At 40.3% G+C, this 19172-nt stretch overlaps 2 protein-coding genes across 5 annotated transcripts in view; one reads left to right on the top strand and one right to left on the bottom strand.

Annotated features, from left to right (window-relative positions):
- Nucleotides 1-19172, bottom strand: part of LOC106911046 (uncharacterized) — a 307017-nt gene that overhangs the window by 113214 nt on the left and 174631 nt on the right. For 2 of the 4 annotated variants that reach the window (XM_088011168.1, XM_088011167.1), the window contains one exon: nucleotides 8913-9086. The exons of the other annotated variants lie outside the window; for them this stretch is intronic. In XM_088011168.1, the coding sequence (XP_087867294.1) occupies nucleotides 8913-9086 (174 nt within the window). The remainder of the gene's footprint in view (nucleotides 1-8912; nucleotides 9087-19172) is intronic. 4 annotated transcript variants of the gene reach the window in all.
- Nucleotides 1-19172, top strand: part of LOC148156271 (NLR family CARD domain-containing protein 3-like) — a 121396-nt gene that overhangs the window by 76035 nt on the left and 26189 nt on the right. The window lies entirely within an intron of this gene.

A 19172-nucleotide genomic window follows, 5' to 3' on the forward strand; every position in this document is an offset into this window, starting at 1 on the left:
TTTCTCCTTATTTTAAGTAAAATCAGCATACATGATTCTAGATATGTGGAGGCTTCATACTTTCCTTTGGTGAGTGCTAAAATAATGACCCTGGGACTTAAATCCAAGTCACTAAATTTCATCTAGCCGATAACAAGTGCCAGCTATTTTTAGGAGGAAAGCTACCGTTAACAGGAGTGGTTGTTGGTGCTATGCAGTAGTTAGTGCTACTCTACTGATTGTATCTCAACTGAAAAGGGTCATAACTTCTGGAATCGAAGGTAGTTAGAGCTAGACGAGTTTTCTCCGCAACCAGTTTAAACAGATTATCTCCTGTAAACCTACTTTAGGGTAAGACCCGGGTTTAGGGGATTCTCCGGACCTGTTAGACAGAGAACTGGTCAGTAGTCAGTCGGTGGTGGGGTTAGGGCGTGGCTGACTATTGCAGAATAACGAACAATTCTCACCTCTGATCATGTGACCTGAGCGCCAAAGCCCACTCCTGGGGTTCCCTTCAGTCTGCAGGTTGGAGACGAAACGGATGCCAACAAAACTTGGTAGTGGTGAATAAGTTCTTTTTAATTTTTTTTAGTGTGTGATGCCATTGTTCTCTCCTTACTTTAGTTATGGCACAGATGCGCCCTGTTGCCTTCACGTCCTGAACCCATGCTGTGAAATGCTAAGTGTTGAGGACACCCCATCTCCTGGTGTCAGAGGTTTTACAATGCAGTTTGAGGGTTGGTGTGAACCAATGGTTACGACTCTCTGCATTTCTCGGATATGCATTAACTTCCTCCATGATTCACTCTGTTTGTCTCACAAAATGCTAATGTGTTTTTCCCTTCCAGCCTAACAAGAATGGGCAGGGGACTAACTATTGGAATTACATATTTTTTCTTAACCATAGCTGAATTGCATTGTGGGCTCCGCTTCAACTGCAACGTAAGATTATTTAAATTTTATTTGGCTCATAGTACAGTGGCTACCATTCAGTGAAAACTAAATTTAAATTTAAATGGAATTTAAAGTTAAGGTGTTAAAGTGGATTGATGGGTGTCTGCAGAGCAAACTGAGATAATGGCACCAAGTTCTTTGATTGAGGTGTGCAGATTGTAACAGCATCTGGGACACCATCTTTGAATTACATCCAACTGTGTTATATGATGCTAAAGTTAGTGGTGATAGCAGATTTCATCTCAATGAGTTGTATAGGATTTTTATTGTATTCTATGACAGAACATTTATGTTCTGTTATAGAAACAGGGGGAAATGAATGGAATTGATCTAATAAGCAAATTTTTAGTTTGGATCTCTCTTTCCTTTTCGGAAAAAGAGGGTGTTAAAGTTAAATCAAAATACATCAAATGTTTTACGGTGTATTAGCAGCATTAAATATGAGCTAACTATTTGGATATGGAATAACTAAAATTTATAAATTGAATACACTAAACTTAATATTACTTGTCAAATAATTTATATAAAACGGTGTTTCTTAAAACGGGGAAGGTGATTGTTGGATTGTTGCATCTCTATTTATATGATTTAAAATAAGTTTTTTAACTAAGACATCCAGGAAGGTATAAGCTAAATATTTACATCATTTAATAAACTTAGTTGTATCGAATTTCTCCCCAAAACTGAAAATGCATTGATAATTGATAAACAATACAAAAAGGGTAATTAATTATCCAATTAAATATTTTATAAATAGGTTTTCAAAAGAATAAATGGATCAAAGGTAAAAATGGTTAAAATTTTGGGATTTAAAACTATGATTGGAATAAAGTAAGTCATTTTTGATATTTAGTGACACAGGTAACTTTATTGTAAAACAGGCTAATCATTCTTTAAGGTTTTAAAATAGAAAATATGATGATTGAAATTAAATTGGTCTAAATTGGAGATTTACAAATTAGCAATTATGGAACTGCTTCAAAAATACAGTTAAGTTTTGGGTTCAACATGATAGGAAACATTAACTTCTCATGTAGGCTTTATATAAAAAGAGGGTCAAAATATTGACAAAATACAGCTCTAAAGGAGAAGCTTCTTAAAATGCTAAGTTTACTGAGTTATAATACAAAAGGAAAATTACTGGAGGAGAATTAACGTAAGGAAATAAATGATAATTAGGAATAAAATTTTAAAGAGAAATAAATAAAACTAAAAGCTACCACAAAATCTCTTACTTTATGATAAGAAAATAACTATTAAAATAAGATTTGATAACAAGAACAATATATGACTTGAAACCATAAGGAATAATTAGAGTATTAATTAATAAATCAGTGCAAATAAAATATTAATTCAAATTGGAAGGAATTGCTTATTTTATTTTAAAATACATTAAGGAGGTCTACATAGGTGACAGACTCTGTTCCAGTATGGTGACCAGCTGATGACCTCATTGGATAACAAAGAACCACAACCTGGTGACTGAGGATCTTCCCTGGCCGGAGGACGACCTCACACCTAGATGTTCATCAGGATTTCTTTCATTCTACTCTGCTTTTGATGTCATCAAATTGGAAAAGAGGGAACGGCCTCTTTGTTAAACTCACCAAATTCTGGGCACAATAATCCCTAAATAGGTGAGCATCGGTTACTGAGCTGACGACCCTGAGTTCAAAACTATAAGGAAAATGAGCTGCTGGAGACAAGAGGATCATCTTTGTTTTCCCTATTACCAAGTTTTCATCTTTCATCTACGACGTGCCAACGAACTCATCTTACTTCAAGGAGCATCAAGAAACACGGACACAAAATGAAGATATGTAAAAAAAAAAAGAAAAAATTGTACAAAACTATTCAATTGGAGGTTTATTAATAGTTTGTAAGTCTTTTATATGCAGTATTTTGTATCAAACTTGCTCATTCATTTCATGGATAATTTTGGACAAATATTTGTGTAACATCCTATTTACATCAGGAATATGATTGACTTTTCTAAAATATCATTTTAAGTATAACATTAAGATTTGTGGTACAGTTTCTGTTAAGTACTGATAAATTTATGCATTTTTAAATCATTTTTGGTAAGACATGACTATGGGCTAGATGATTTTGAACATTTATTTTAAGTTTTGAATCCTTTATATGATCTTGCTGTCTGATTTTATTTGCAATGAATATGCCAACATTTTAACAACAAATGTTATGTAGAAGGTTTCATGCAAAAAGAGGGGCGTAATTTATCAGCTATAATATGGTGTTTCTGAATTTAGGCTTATACTATCGCATAGTATATTTTAAATTTATATTTTTCTATTAAGAGATTAAAAGAGGGAACTGTTGAGAAAATAAATGTAAAATAAGCTAGTTTTAAAACTTAACTTGTCTTGATTCAAATGCCCTAATTGTGGTTTTGAAATTAGTAATGTATTCTGGCCTATTGACCTTTATTTTACCTGTAGTTACAGCAGATGGTTTGCTAGGATCGTTTGAACTCCCTTTTGTCTGTGGGAAAAACAATACAGTAGAAGTTGTAGCTTTTCACACTCATCTGTGAAAGGCCGTAAACACGGCAGGGGTTTCTGGCTTCAGATAGAGGGTCAGAGATAGCTCCTGGTTGGATGAGCAAAGATACGCCTTATTTGAATAAATTAAATACAAGAGGATAAAACTTTCTACACAGAAGTAACAAATCAGATTTGCTCTTGCAACTCTCTAAAGACGTCTTTGCTTTTCTTTCTTCTTCTTGCCATTTATGTCAGGTAAATGAATGTATGTCTCCGTTGTTCTGCAGTTTCTGGTATAAGTTTATGTATTGTCTTATATTGGATTAAACTCTGTAATTCTGTGACGTCAACACGCATTGTTGTTTTCCTTGTGGCCACACGTGGCCCGCCGAGAGGACCTGGGATCCAGAGGAAGAGAGAGCCAGACTTTTTTCCAAAGTTAACTAATTTAGATATTTTCTTCCTTACCAATAGATAGATAGATAGCATAGTGCTATATGAATTAAAAACAGGGCATCATTATTATTTTCACCCATCAGATACCGTTCCCCCACTGTAAAACAGGGTGAACAGTATCCTATGGGTGATTTATGGCCATCAGATACCGTTTCCCCTATATTTAAATCACCCATCAGATACCGTTTCCACTATGTTAAAGGGGGGGAACAGTATCTGGTGGGTGAAATATGGGCATCACATACCATTCCCCCTTTTACCACAGGGGGAATGGTATCTGATGGGTAATATTGAGCATTAAAATGCATTGCCCTGTTTTTAATTCATATAGCACTATCTATCTATTATAATTATAATATATATTATTTATTATAATTATAATATGTATGACATATATATATTATTTATTATAATTATTAGTATTATTATTAATTTCACGCAAAAACGTGAAGAAAGTGTGACAACTTTGCAGAAGCATGTTATTTGAGCTTTCACGGTGTCCGTAGTTTCCCAGATAAGCGCGCCGAACAAGCGTGTGCTTGCCACGCGCGCGCTTTCTCAGTGCTCATCACGAGCATGCACATATTTTGCCGCGTGGGTGGGGCGGAGCGGCAAGAAGACGAAGGGGGAACCGTATCTGATGGGGAAACGCGGATTGACGTAACAGGGGGAGGGAAAGACAAGGGTAAAACAGGTCTAAATGTAGGCAAAAGATCTTTTGAAGATGAGGAATAAAGTGTTGAGATAAGGAAGAAAATAATGATGGAAGATTGATGGAAATTAAAGTTATATAAAAATTTTAAACTGGACAGGATATGATTGGGGTGAGTCGTATCAATGTATCGAATTGACTGAAGAAAGTTATCGGATATGTGGAACTAGCTAAAGTTTTAAGGGATGGGAGCCTTTTTTATTATCTGTAAGAATGTTGAACAAAAGAATAAGGCATTAAAACTTCAAATGGTATAAAAAAAGAAGTGTTGGAAAGGAAGATGGTGGGGGAAGAAAGAGGAGTAAAAGGAGTAATATCAGGGATCCCGGTTGGAGAAAACTTGGAAGAACTAAAGAAAACAATAAAAGGAGGAGAGATTTCAGGTATAAAACGATTACAGGCTTTTAGAAGTGGAGAAAGATTGGACAGTACATCTGTGTTACTGGAAATCAAAGATAAAGTTAAACCTGATAAAGTGATGATTGGATACATGAGTTTCAGTGAAAGAACTTTTACTCCACCACCTCTCAGATGGTATGAGTGCCAAAGATATGGTCACATTGCAAATGTGGGTAAAGGAAAACAAAGATGTGGTAGATGTGGAGGTGAACACCCTTATGGGGAATGTGGAGCGAATCCAGTTAAATGTTGTAATTGTGGAGGTAATCATACTGCAGCTTATGCAGGATGTGTGGTAAGGAAAGAAGCAACTGAAGTTCAGAAAATTAAAACTGATAAGAAAATTACTTATGCTGAAGCAGTGAAAGAGTTGAAAAATACAGGAAATGATCCAAAAACAAAGTTAGAAAGGAAAAAGGAGACAGAAGATACTCAAAATAATGTCACGTTAGAAAAACTGATTCCATTTCTGGCATATATCATTAACTGTTCAGAGCAAGTAAGAACTAAAACTGAAAAGATAAAAATTATAGTAAAGGCAGCAACAAAATTCTTTAATGTTAAAGATCTGTCAGAATTGATTGAAGAAATAGAAATGGTAGTGTTAAATAACGGTATAGGCACTAGGGTAGATTTGATAAGAGGTAGAGAATCAGCCATTGATCTGACACTGGTATCACAATCTTTGGCGGATAGTTGCAGCTGGAAAGTGTATAAAAATAGTACAATAGGAAGTGATCATTATACAATTTTTATTGAAGTAGAAATGGATATAGAAGAAGAACAAGTAGTAAGTCAAGGGAAATGGAGATTTGGGGATACAAATTGGGAAAACTAAAATAATAAGTGAAGTTAATATGGTAAATATAGATATAAATAAACCAGTAAATGAATTAAATTTAGAAATTAGTAATAGTATTGTTCATGCAGCAAAAACAACCATTCCTAGATGTATAGGTGTTAAAAAGAAGAAGATAGTTCCTTGGTGGACTCTAGAGTGTTCAATAGCAATTAGAACAAGAAACAAGGCCTATAAAAATCTAAAAAAAATTATTGGCTTCCAAAATCTAATAAATTAAAAGAGAAAACAAGCAGAAGTCAGGAAGATCATAAGAAATGCTAAGAGGGATTATTGGAGAAAATATTGTGAGTCACTGGGGAAAAATACGGCATTAGACAGGGTATGGAATACCATTAAGAAAATGTCAGGTAATCAAAAGAATACTTCTTCCCAGTAATAAAAGATAATGGTAACACTATAATAGATAATAAGAACAAAGCAGAGTTGTTGGCAAGAGCATTTACTAAGATGCATAGTATGGAGAATCTTAGTAATACTGAAAAAAAAGGACGAGAAACAACATTAAAAAATCACAGTGAGTTGCTATATAAAGATGAAGATGACGAGAATATTATGAATATGAAATTTTCTTTAATGGAATTAAATAGAGCATTAAAAAATTCTAATAAATCAACACCTGGGGAGGATCAAGTTAATTATATTATGTTGAATAATCTTAGTGAAAAAAGTAAGAAGATATTACTAGAAATGTATAATAAGATATGGGAGGAAGGAATTTTACCGGATAAATGGAAAGAAGCTATCATTATTCCTATTTGTAAACCTGGTAAAGATCCACATTTAGCTGAGAGTTAAAGGCCGATAGCATTAACATCTTGTATTGGTAAAGTGATGGAAAAATGACTTAGTCAATGGCGCAATAGGTCTGATCCCGGTGGATGACCTGCTCCATAACTTTCCCCAGCCTAGTGCCCAGGGCCTTGGAGAGGATCTTGTAGTCGGTGCAGAGGGGGGACACAGGACGCCAGTTCTTAATGTCCTGCAGGTTACCCTTTTTGGGCAGCAGGGTGATGACAGCCCTGCGGCAGGACAAGGGGAGTGAACCGGTGGACAGACTTTCATTATAGACCTCGAGCAGGTCTTTTGCCAGAATGTCCCAGTAGGCCTTGTAAAACTCCACCGTGACCCCGTCAACGCCTGGGGACTTCTGGCCCTGCATATTGAGGAGGGCTGTGTGGAGCTCCTGAAGCCCCAGGGGGCGCTCCAGCTCGGAGTTGGTCTCCTCGGAGACCTGGGGTAGTTCGTTGCAGAACTCCCTGAACAGTTCCTCGTTCTCCCTGTATTCACTGTGGAACAGAGAACGGTAAAACTCCACAGCCCTCCTCCTGATCTCACCTGGTTCACTCAGTTGGCGCCCTGTGTCCAACAGCAAGGAGTGGATCAGCTTCCTCTGCCTGTGCTTCCTCTCCAAGCTGAAGAAAAAGCTAGAGGGAGCATCCATCTCTGTGATGTTCTGGACCCGGGACCTGACCAATACACCTTGGACTTTGTTTTCCAGCAGGTTAGCTAAAGTTAACCTTTTAGATTTGAGAGCTTCAATATGCTCTCGATTTCCTGTGGATTCACTAAGTCGTGAATCCACTTCTTCTTCTTCTTCACTAAGAAGAAGAAGAAGAAGCAGCATCCTGAATACAGCAGCTGCACTAATGGCTTGTGAAAGTAATCCTCCCTTCACTCCAGAAGTTCTGGATGTGCTGATCTTGTCTTTTTTATCTTTCTTAGGAAATTTATCAGAACTTTGGGTCAGAACACGTTCCTGCTCTCATTTCTAATTTTTCCCCCTCATTCACTGTTTCTCTCTCCAACTTCTTGGTTCCACATGGAGCTATAAGTTGCACCTACAAATATTTGGAAAAAAATATAAACTGGAAGCGTACATATATAAGCCACACCAGGCTATAAGGCGCTGGTATCTCCTCCATTCTCAGTTTTCCATAAGGACCCAGCAGAAGGCAGCAGAGGGCTGCATCCTAATAAATCTGTTGGATATATTAAGGACGCAGTTCTCAGTCTCCAAAGCCGAACCATGGTTTTGTTCACGTGCAGCGGCTCTATTTCCCTCCTGTACTTTCAGATCAATGGCCCTTAACTTAAATGCTGCATCATATGAGTTTGAAAACATCTCTCCGTCGTACCTGCTGCTAGCATGTGCTCTTTTTAAATAAAAATCAGCACTTCCTTCTTTAATTTCCAATTTTGAGTTCAAATGATTTACTTCCTGCTAAAGAACCCTGTGGTGGTTAAAGAAAAATCCAAAGAGAAGCCGCACCAGGCTATAAACCGCATGGTTCAAAGCTTAGGAAAAAAGTAGCGGCTTATAGTCTGGAAAATACGGTAATTACTTACATTTCTAAACATTTCCCATCAGACTGACTAAAGACGTTTCTCCTCTTCCTCCTCTATCAGACCTTCTCTGCTCCTGCAGCAGGTTCCTCCATACCTGAGAGCTTCCAGTCTCCAGTCTGGATCCTCCTTTCCAGTCAACAGCAGCTTCAGTCCTGAGTCTCCTGGATCATTGTAGCTCAGGTCCAACTCTTTCAGATGGGAGGGGTTAAAGGTCAGAGCTGAGGCCAGAGAAGCACAGCCTTCCTCTGAGACCAAACAGCCTGATAAGCTGCAGACACACAATTCATCACATGATGAGAACATTGAGGTAGAGCCCAACGTCTGAACTGGACATTTATAGGTGCTTAACCTGTCAATAAGATGAAATATTAATAAAACTGAATTTCCTTTTGTAGGTAATGAAAATCAAAATTTCCTGCATGATGGTTGAGAAAGTCTGACAACTGGTGGTTAGAAAGATCTGCAATAACGCTCCTTTGTTCAACTAGGAAGCGGAAAACTGCCAATAATTCAGCCACTCCACTTATCTTAATAACTCTCTTTGATTCTTTCAGCCTGGAGGAAATCAAAATTATCCATCATTAGCAGGTTAACCATGTCACAGTCAGACATCAATTATTATATCAAATAATAATTACATCATCTTTGAAAGCAGATAAAGGACAGAAATCTGGTTTCACCAGGATTGGTCACATTTTACCTGAGAGTCTCCAGGTTGCAGTTTGGACTCTTCAGTCCAGCAGAGAGAAGCTTCACTCCTGAATCCTGCAGGTTGTTGTTACTCAGGTCCAGTTCTCTGAGACTGGAGGACTGGGAGCTGAGAACTGAGGACAGAGCTGCACAGCTTCTCTCTGAGAGGTTACAGACACTCAGTCTGAGGAGAAAGAAACATCAGTAACACTTTATTTGAAGGGGGTTGAATAAGACTGACATGACACTGTCATAAACATGACACATGTCATGAACATGAATAAGCCTTCATGAATATTTATGACTGTTGTCATAAAGCGTCATTCGGTAAATTATGACACTTTTAATACAAAGTTGACATTATTCAAAATGTCTTTGTTATGACAACTTGACATTAACCAAGAAATCATTACCGTGTAAACTTTACCTTTAATAACATAAAGTTACCCGATTTTTAACGTGCAATCGGTAATACTTTTATAACAAATTTATGTCAGTAATGATTTCTTGGTTAATGTCAAGTTGTCATAAAGACATTTTGAATAATGTCAACTTTGTATTAAAAGTGTCATAATTTACCGAATGACGCTTTATGACAACAGTCATAAATATTCATGAAGACTTATTCATGTTCATGACAGGTGTTATGTCATGTTTATGACAGTGTCATGACAGTCTTATTCACCCCCTTCAAATAAAGTGTTACTGAAACATCTAGTATTAAATAATTCTTCAAAATTATTTTTTTTTCCCAATCAAGAATGTTTTTCTAGGACAGAGAAAGAGCTATCTTAGTTTACACATGTATATGTGTGTTGAGATCTGGGAAGGACTGGTTGGTGTTTCCTGTTTTCTCCACCAGAGGGCATCCTTGGGGCTTCTTGGGGGGGCATGGACCTGGAGCTACCTACCTGCACACCTGCTGCCACTTACCTTTGTTTACAGGAGTATATCAGGAGGGAGCAACCGACACTCCAGTTCCAGAGTGTTGACCAGTAATGGTAGATATCGTTAGTGTGCTCACCTATGACCAATCTGCTCCTCGAGTAATACTCCCTGTGTTTCTTCTTCTTAGGTTTACCTCCAAAAAGCCCTTTGCCCTACAATGGATGAACCCAAAACTCTGGAAGATTTAATTAGCTTGGTCATCCGTTTAGATGATAGAATCCACTCCCAAGCTAAAGATAAATTCAAGAGAAACCAGCCTGTTAGTTTGTCTGGGGAGGGCATGTCCCATAACTTTTCTGCGCAGCTCCTTCAGCGGCAGTCAACCAGAGCCCATGCAGATAGGGCATACTCATCTCACTCCTGAAGAAAGGCAGAGACGATTTAGGGACAAACTCTGTCTCCACTGTGGCGCAGCCGGTCAATTAATTTCAGCCTTTTGCCTAAGCCAAAAGCCAGGGTCCACCAGTAGACACGAGAAGGCTGGCGAACCATCAAAGGTTTCGGCCCGAACGGCAAAGCCCTACATCAGATAACTCAGACTGTTCCATTAAATCGCCTGTTTTTTTGGTAATCATCATTAAATCATTTCGTTCTTTGTGTTTCCAGCAGCTAGCTCAGCTATTATTCTGGGATTCGACTTGTTGGAACATCACAATTCCCACATCGACTAGTCTGAACGACATATTTCATGGTCCATTAACTGTCACTCATCTTGCCTCCACTCAGCTACTCCACCAGGTCCGCCACCGGCGGGTCAGCATGATGCAGATCCACCAGATCTCTCAGCCATTCTGGTGGAGTATCACGACTTAGCTGCCGTGTTCAGCAAGGTAAAAGCACTTTCACTTCCTCCACATCGACCTTACGATTGTGCTATAGATCTTCTACCCAGAGTTGCCTAATAGCCACATATATAACATTTCCAAAACAGAAAAAGAAACCATGGAAAAGAACATTAAAGAATTTCTCGATGCAGAAATTATTTGCATCTATTCTTCCCCGTTAGGAGCTGGTTTTTTCTTTGTTGGCAAGGAGGATGCCACCCTCTGACCACGTATTGATTACTGTGGTCTAAATCAAATAACTGTGAAGAATAAATACCCATTAACCCTTCTCTCATCTGCATTCGAGCATGTCCAGGGAGCCACCATTTTTACCAAGCTTGATTTAAGAAATGCTTCCCATCTCCTCCGCATACGGGAGGGAGATGAGTGGAAGACACATTAGAAACCCCACTTGGCCACTTTGAGTACTTTGTCATGCCTTTTGGGTTATCTAATGCACCAGCCTGTTTCCAAGCTCTGATAAATAACGTCCTGAGGGACTTTCTGAACATTTTTGTTTTTGTCTACCTTGATGACATTTTGATCTACTCTAAGAGTCTTCCTGAGCACTAAAGACACGTCCACCTTGTTCTTCAACATCTGCTGAAGAATAGATTGTCAAGACCAAGAAATGTTTCACCAATCATCGTTACCTTCCTTGGATATGTTCTAGAGAGTGGACAGGTGAGATCTTCTGAGGACAAGATCAAAGCAGTCCTGGATTCGCCGATTGTCAAAACCAAAAAAACAACTTCAGAAGTTCCTAGGTTTTGCTAATTTCTACCAATATTTCATCAGAAATTACAGTCAAACAGCTCTGGCATTAACCTCTTTGAGCTCAGTTAAAACCACCTTTTCCTGGACTCCCGAAGCCGACGCCACATTCTCCAAGTTAATTTGCTAATGCACCCATACTCATCCAACCTGACCCCACCAAACAGTTCGTTCTGGAGGTGGATGCCTCAAACTGTGGTGTAGGAGCCGTTCTTACAGTTTTCAGATTCTGATCATAAAATCCATCCATGTGCCTGCTATTCCCGTAGAATGTTTCCAGTTGAGAGAAACTATGTAGGAGACCACGAGCTCCTCGCCATCAAATTGTCTCCTCTCTTCAAGAGCCATTGGCTGGAGGGCGCACAACACCGCGTTCTAGTTTGGACCGATCACAAGAATCTTGCTTATCTGAAAACTGCTAAAAGACTCAACCCCCGACAATAATGCTGGTCATTATGTTTCTCCTGGTTTAACCTGTCCATTTCATATCGCCCTGGCTCAAGGAATATAAAACCGGACACGATTTCCCGGCTATACTCCTCTGATGACACTGATAGATCTCCGGTCTCTATTCTGTCCCAGTTGCTCCATAGCTTCGGTTACTTGGGAGATTGAGGATCTCATTAAACAAGTCCAGTCATCTGAACATGATCTTGGCACCGGTCCTCCCAATAAGATTTATGTACCCACTTCTTTCAGTTCCAGACTCATCAGTTGGATGCACACCTCTAAATGTTCTGCTCTCCCAGATGTTGGTAGAACCATTTTGTTCATTTCCCGTCGTTTTTGATGGCCGTCTAGTTATAAGGACATTAAAGAATACATCTTAGCCTGTCCAATCTGTGCTCGAAACAAACCCTCCCACCAACTCCCGTCTGGTCAGCTCCAATCGCTTCCAACACCCAAAAGACTCTTGTTCCACATTTCACTGGACTTTGTTACTGGGCTCCCTGTGTCTGGTGGTATGACCACAATCCTCACAGTTATTGATCAGTTTTCTAAAGCTTGCCATTTGATTTCTTTAATGAAACTCCCTTGAGCTTTTCAGACAATGCAGCTCCTGGTCAAGCATGTGTTTCGGCTCCATGGCATACTGCAGGAGATACTGTCTGTCCGAGGACCTCAGTTCACAGCACAGGTTTAGAGACACTTTTGTGCAGCCCTAGAAGCTAAAGTATGTTTATGTTCTGGTTATCATCCACAGTCTAAGGGCCAAATGGAATATATGAACCAGGAGCTGAAAGCAACGCTCAGGTGCTTTACTTTGACAGATCCCACTGACTGGAGCAATATTTTTCCTGGGTCAAGTATGCACACAACTCTCACTTTTCCTCTGCTACTGGTTTGTCCCATTTGAAATCACTTTAGGCTACCAACCCCCGTTGTTTCCCTTGGATGAGAAGGACATTGTTGTCACTTCAGTCCAGCACCACATTGGCCAATGCAGGGCCATCTGGAAGACTATTGTTTCCACTCTTGGTCGCACCCTGGAACAGAACCGCCGATTTGCGGACCACAAACGGAGATCTGCACCAACATACACTCCTGGTCAACAGGTTTGGCTCTTGACCAAAGACATGGTCCTTATAAAATTGAATCAGTCATCAGTCCATCTGCTGTCCGTCTACTTCTACCTCCTTCACTCCGAGTTTCTCACCTTTCACGTGTGCCAGACTAAGCCCGTCTTGACGAGCCCCTTGTGCCCGCAGCCTGAACCCCCTCCTCCCACCCATGAGGTTGATGGGGTGTGGGGGCCTTGTTTTCTATGTCCGTCAGATTGTTGACTCCCATAAATGGGGCAGAGGCTGGCAAGATCTGGTGGATTGGCAGGGGTACGTCCTGGAGGACCGTCTATGGGTCCCTGGCTCTTTTATTGTAGATGCTTCCCTCATCCCTGACTAACATTCCTCCCTGCCTTCTGGGAGCGAGGGGGGGGGTACTGTTGGGATCTGGGAAGGACTGGTTGGTGTTTCCTGTTTTCTCCACCAGAGGGCATCCTTGGGGGCCATGGACCTGCAGCTACCTACCTGCACACCTGCCGCCACTTACCTATGTTTACAGGAGTATATCAGGAGGGAGCAACCGACACTCCAATGCCAGAGGATCTAAAAGATCAAACTCCTCCATTCATCTGTCCACCCTACAACGCAGCCTTTGCCCTCTCCCTCTCCACACCTCCAGCCCTGGATCCACAGTGACCCTTTACTCCAGCTCAGTTCACCAACCTGCAAGTAAGACCTATTGTTTATGTGAGAGTGTAAATTACCACAAACCCTGAACTTGCCTTACCTGATCTCCTTTGAATCCAGAGATTAAACTATTAATAAAAAAATATGTTCTTTTCAGTCACAAATGTTCTTTTTAGACAAATTGAAGTGACTCTCTTATTTTACACATATCTTTTTTGTTCTTTGTTGTGAACTGACTCACTCTGTAGCTGATTCTCCAGCCTTGAAAGACTGAACTAAAGGCAACAAAGAGGCTGGGAAGAGAACTATTCAAATCTATCTGTGAACTGTAAAAATCTGACTTCAGTTCAATCAAAAAGATGAGTTTTGCTTCTTGAATATGTAACATAATGGCTATCTGCTAAAGAAAGTTGGTCTCTCTTCTGTTATGTGACATCGGGAAGACGACAAACCAATAGATAAACTGAAAAAAAACATGAATAAACTTTACATCAGATTTACAGCAGATTCCTATCATATATAAATACAGTACCAATGTGTGTCCTTACAGAGCTTTGTTGGAGGCTTTAACCACTGGCAGCAGCCTCAGAAGAACCTCCTCTGAAGCAGAGTATTTCTTCAGGTCAAACACATCCAGATCTTTTCCTGATGACACTAAGATGAAGACCAGAGCTGACCACTGAGCAGGAGACAGTTTATCTGTGGAGAGACTTTCTGACCTCAGAGACTGTTGGATCTCCTCCACTAGAGAACGATCATTCAGTTCATTCAGACAGTGGAACAGATTGATGCTTTTCTCTGCAGACACATTCTCACTGATCTTCTCCTTGATGTACTGAACTGTTTCCTGATTGGTCTGTGAGCTACTTCCTGTCTGTGTCAGCAGACCTTGTAGGAGTCTCTGATTGGTCTGCAGTGAAAGTCCCAGGAGGAAACGGAGGAACAAGTCCAGGTGTCCATTTGGACTCTGTAAGGCCTGGTCAACAGCTCTCTGATGGAGATCATTTATATAAGAATGGATAAAAAATTTAAAGAAAAATGATGGTGGTTTTTCTTCCATCAGGTTGACTCCAGAGTTGATGAAGGTCAAATGAACATGAAGAGCAGCCAGAAACTCCTGAACACTCAGATGGACGAAGCAGAACACCTTGTCCTGGTACAGCTCTCTCTCCTGTCTAAAGATCTGTGTGAACACTCCTGAGTACACTGAGGCTGCTCTGATATCGATGCCACACTCTGTCAGGTCTGATCCATAGAAGATCAGGTTTCCTTTCTGCAGCTGATCAAAAGCCAGTTTTCCCAGAGACTCGATCATCTTCCTGCTCTCTGGACTCCAGTGTGGATCTGTTTCAGCTCCTCCATCATACTTGACCTTCTTCACTTTGGTCTGAACCACCAGGAAGTGGATGTACATCTCAGTCAGGGTTCTGGGCAGCTCTCCTCCCTCTCTGGTCTCCAACACATCCTCCAGAACTGTAGCAGTGATCCAGCAGAAGACTGGGATGTGGCACATGATGTGGAGGCTTCGTGACGTCTTCATGTGGGAGATGATCCTGCTGGCCTGCTGCTCATCTCTGAATCTCTTCCTGAAGTACTCCTCCTTCTGGGGGTCATTGAATCCTCTGACCTCTGTCACCATGCCAACACACTGAGGAGGGATCTGATTGGCTGCTGCAGGTCGTGTGGTTATCCAGAGGAGAGCAGAGGGAAGCAGTTTCCCCCTGATGAGGTTTGTCAGCAGAACATCCACTGAGCTGGACTCTGTAGCATCAGTCAGGATCTCCTTGTTGTGGAAGTCCAGTGGAAGTCGACTCTCATCCAAGCCATCAAAGATGAACAGAACCTGGAAGTGTTCAAAGCTGCAGATTTCTTTGGTTTCAGTAAAGAAGTGATGAACAAGTTCCACCAAGCTGAACTTTTTCTCTCTCAGCACATTCAGCTCTCTGAAGGTGAATGGAAATATGAAGTGGATGTTCTGGTGGGCTTTGTCTTCAGCCCAGTCCAGAGTGAACTTCTGTGTTAAGACTGTTTTCCCAATGCCAGCCACTCCCTTTGTCATCACTGTTCTGATTGGTTGATCTCTTCCAGGTGGGACTTTAAAGATGTCTTCTTGTCTGATTGTTGTTTCTGGTCTGTGTGGTTTCCTGGATGCTGTTTCAATCTGTCTGACCTCATGTTCATCATTGACCTCTCCAGTCCCTCCCTCTGTGATGTAGAGCTCTGTGTAGATCTGGTCCAGAAGGGTTGGACTTCCTGCTTTAGCAATCCCCTCAAACACAGACTGGAACTTCTTCTTCAGACCAGATTTAAGTTGATGTTGACAAACTGCAGCAGGATGTTCTAAAATAACACAAAAATTAAAATCAGGGATGAAGATGATTTAAATAAATGTGATTCCATCTCTTCAGACATCAGTAAATGTGTCATTCATCCATCAGGTCAAATCTTTGTAGAAATCCTCTTACTGCTCTGCAGACGGTCAGCCAGCTCCTCCTGCTTCATCCTCCTCAGGAAGTTCAGTGTGATCTTCATCACCACCTCTCTGCTGCTCCTCCTCTGCTCTTCATCCTCACCTCTCAACACCTCATCATCCTCTCTCTGACTCTCTGAGCATTCTGGGTAATCTGGACTCAGAACCTTCTGGATCTTCTTCAGCTCGTTCTTCACAAAAGTGACAATGTTTTCCTCCAGCAGCTGGAACAGAATAATAGATGAAGGAAACATCAGACTGGAATCATGGAGCCAAACACCAGATGGATGTTGGACAGACTGACAGTCCTCTGGTCTACAAAGTGCAGCATGGAGACGACTGTGAACAGAACCATGGAAAAGTAGTTGTTGTTCATGTACAGACCATAAATATGGAGTCCAGCTGTGTTTGATGCTGCTGGGCAGACGGACCACTGGGAACCTCTGAGCTCTGCTGGTCCACTCTGTGGAGGAACCAGGAACAATCAGGAAGGCAGGAAATATTCATCCAGCCATATTTACTAATAAAATAACTAAGAGTGTCACATTAAAGCAGAAAACAGAGCATCACATGAACACAATACAAAGAAGTTAGAAAGAGGAAGATGAACTACAAGGATGAAGACCAGTAACACCAGAATCACCAATAGACATTTTAAAAAGTTGGTGCTGAACTTGGACTTCAAACTGTCCACACTGTCAGCAGATCTGATGCTGGTGGAGACAGAGTCCCAGAGCTTGGGGACAGTGGAAGTGAAGGCTCTGTCCACACAGGTCTTCAGGACAGTGTGGGACATCCATCAGGTTCTGATGACTGGATCTGAGGTGATGTGGACATGGAGGAGCTCTGAGATATGTGGGTGTGTCCATGTGGGATCCTCTCCTGGATGTTCTAGAGGATTTAAAATGGATCCTGTAGATCCTGGAAGCCAGTGAGCTCACATTATATCTGTCCACACAAAGACAATCAGAAGGTAAAGGTCCATGAAGTGATATCTGGATGTGAGCAGTGAACCAGATGATCCAAGTAAAGATTTAATGTTCCTGCTGATCCACTAAGAACCAGCAGAACCTCTGATGGTCCACATCAGCTCAGTCTGGTTGAGTTCCAGCAGATCTCACCAACCACATCATGAAGCTTTCCTTCCTGCTGAACTGATCTCATAATGCACACAGGAACCAAGTCCTGATGGACCAGACTGGTTTACCAGGTATTTCCCAGTGGCTGGTGGAAATGTGTCCCACTGTTAGTCTGACATGGAGCCAGGAAGCAGCAGAACATCATCATCATCATCATCATCACCCAGAGATGAAGATATGAAGGTGTTTTCATTAGAACAGAGCAGCTGGTTTAGATAATGGATCAAACCTCTGTAAATATTACTGGGAACCAGGGGGTGGTAATGGGGTGAAAAGTGATGACGTTTTTAGGGGCCCTGACCAGCAGGGGGCCCTCCATAATTTAATTATTTATATTTTGTTCATAGACATAACATAAAAAAATCGTGGTCTTGTCAAATACAAAATAAATCATATTGTATTTTCAAAGATTGTTTTTAGCCATAAAAGTTTAATGTTACCCCTCCCAGACCAAAAAACACACATCCATATTTGCCCTGACCTAGAGGTCACATCTGCCTGTTCGTCTTCATGTGAAACAGTTACCTGTGTGTTTCCCAGACCTTAAATTACTTTCCACAGGTGCCTCCTTATCAACTGGAATACTCCCTACCTTAGAAACTGTCTGTGTGCAGTCGTATTTTGTCTCTGCTGTCTTCCTTACCTATCCTCCCTCTTTTTGCTTGATAATAAAAGACAAGCTGTAACCAAGGGTCTTTAGAATGCTCAGTGAACGGCTCGGAGGAGCAGTTTGCTGAGTCTTCTCCTTTTGTAAAAGTTTGGCCATAAAATTCATATACGTTGTCTGTGGTTCTTTTACGAAGGTTCGAGAAAAATACCTCTCATAGACTGTGTGAGATTATCAGCCGCTTAGCATAATTAGCTTAGCTACAGACTGCTGTTTGCCTCCTTTTCACTAGCATTTAATGAATTAAGGAAAAAATTACCAACATATTCATATATTTAACTTGTTCCCTGTACCTTGTTGAGAAAAAGTCGAGCTCAGCCCACTTCCCCATGCTGGAGAATTTAGTTTAATAATAACAATAAATAAAGTTATCTTTAAAACTGATTACACAGGTGACATCAAGACCCAACAGTAGAGTCAGACGGTAAAAAAATTAATCTGGTTGTGTGTGTTGTTATTGTGTCCTGCTTTAATTCTACTTTTTTCTATTTAATCATAAAAAATCATAGTCAGGCAGAAAGAGAGTTATGCAACAGGAAGAGCAGGTTTCCTGGAGAAAGAGGAAGTTTCCAGCCTGCAGTGATTAAAAATAGTTCAGACTGCTCATTTTGAGCATTAAAGATTTAAGGAGTAAAATCTAAACATTTTGAGTAATTGGATAAAACCCAGAGTAAAATACTTGAATTAATAATGATAACTTATTATTAAGCCAATAATTAATATTGGTTTAACCAGTGGTTGATGTTGGTTTGATTATAAGTATATTTACACTTACTCTTAAACTTATGGAAGTACTTACAGGTAAAAGAAGTAACTGTAACATGGTGTCACATAATTAGAATAATGAATAATTCTTGGTTTCTTTTCAGAAATGTCTGTAATAACACATTATGATTATACGAGTAACTAATAAGTAATGGTTATTATAATACTATAAGTGAATGCTAAACCAGAGAAACTGGAAGGTTATAAATGTGATTTTGACATTGAACTTGAAATGGTGTAAAGTGTGTAACTGTAACTAAAGGTCACTGATGTTGTGTTGGAGGTGGATGGTAGGTGAAAGGTCAGGTGAAAAGAGGAACTGATGGGAGAGCGGAGGTGGCCTTATTGCTCAACTTTAACTTTCATAAAAACAGGTTAGACACAAGAGGACTGTTGAGCAACTTGGGACATTAGCACAGACATCAGGACATAATGTCTCCAAGACGGTGATGGATATGAGATCATCGGTCCAAGCAGTCAGCCAATGAGACAGG

The sequence above is a fragment of the Poecilia mexicana genome, unplaced genomic scaffold (genome assembly GCF_051168715.1).
Source record: "Poecilia mexicana isolate PSO_F unplaced genomic scaffold, ASM5116871v1 scaffold_12, whole genome shotgun sequence".
NCBI lineage: Eukaryota > Metazoa > Chordata > Actinopteri > Cyprinodontiformes > Poeciliidae > Poecilia > Poecilia mexicana.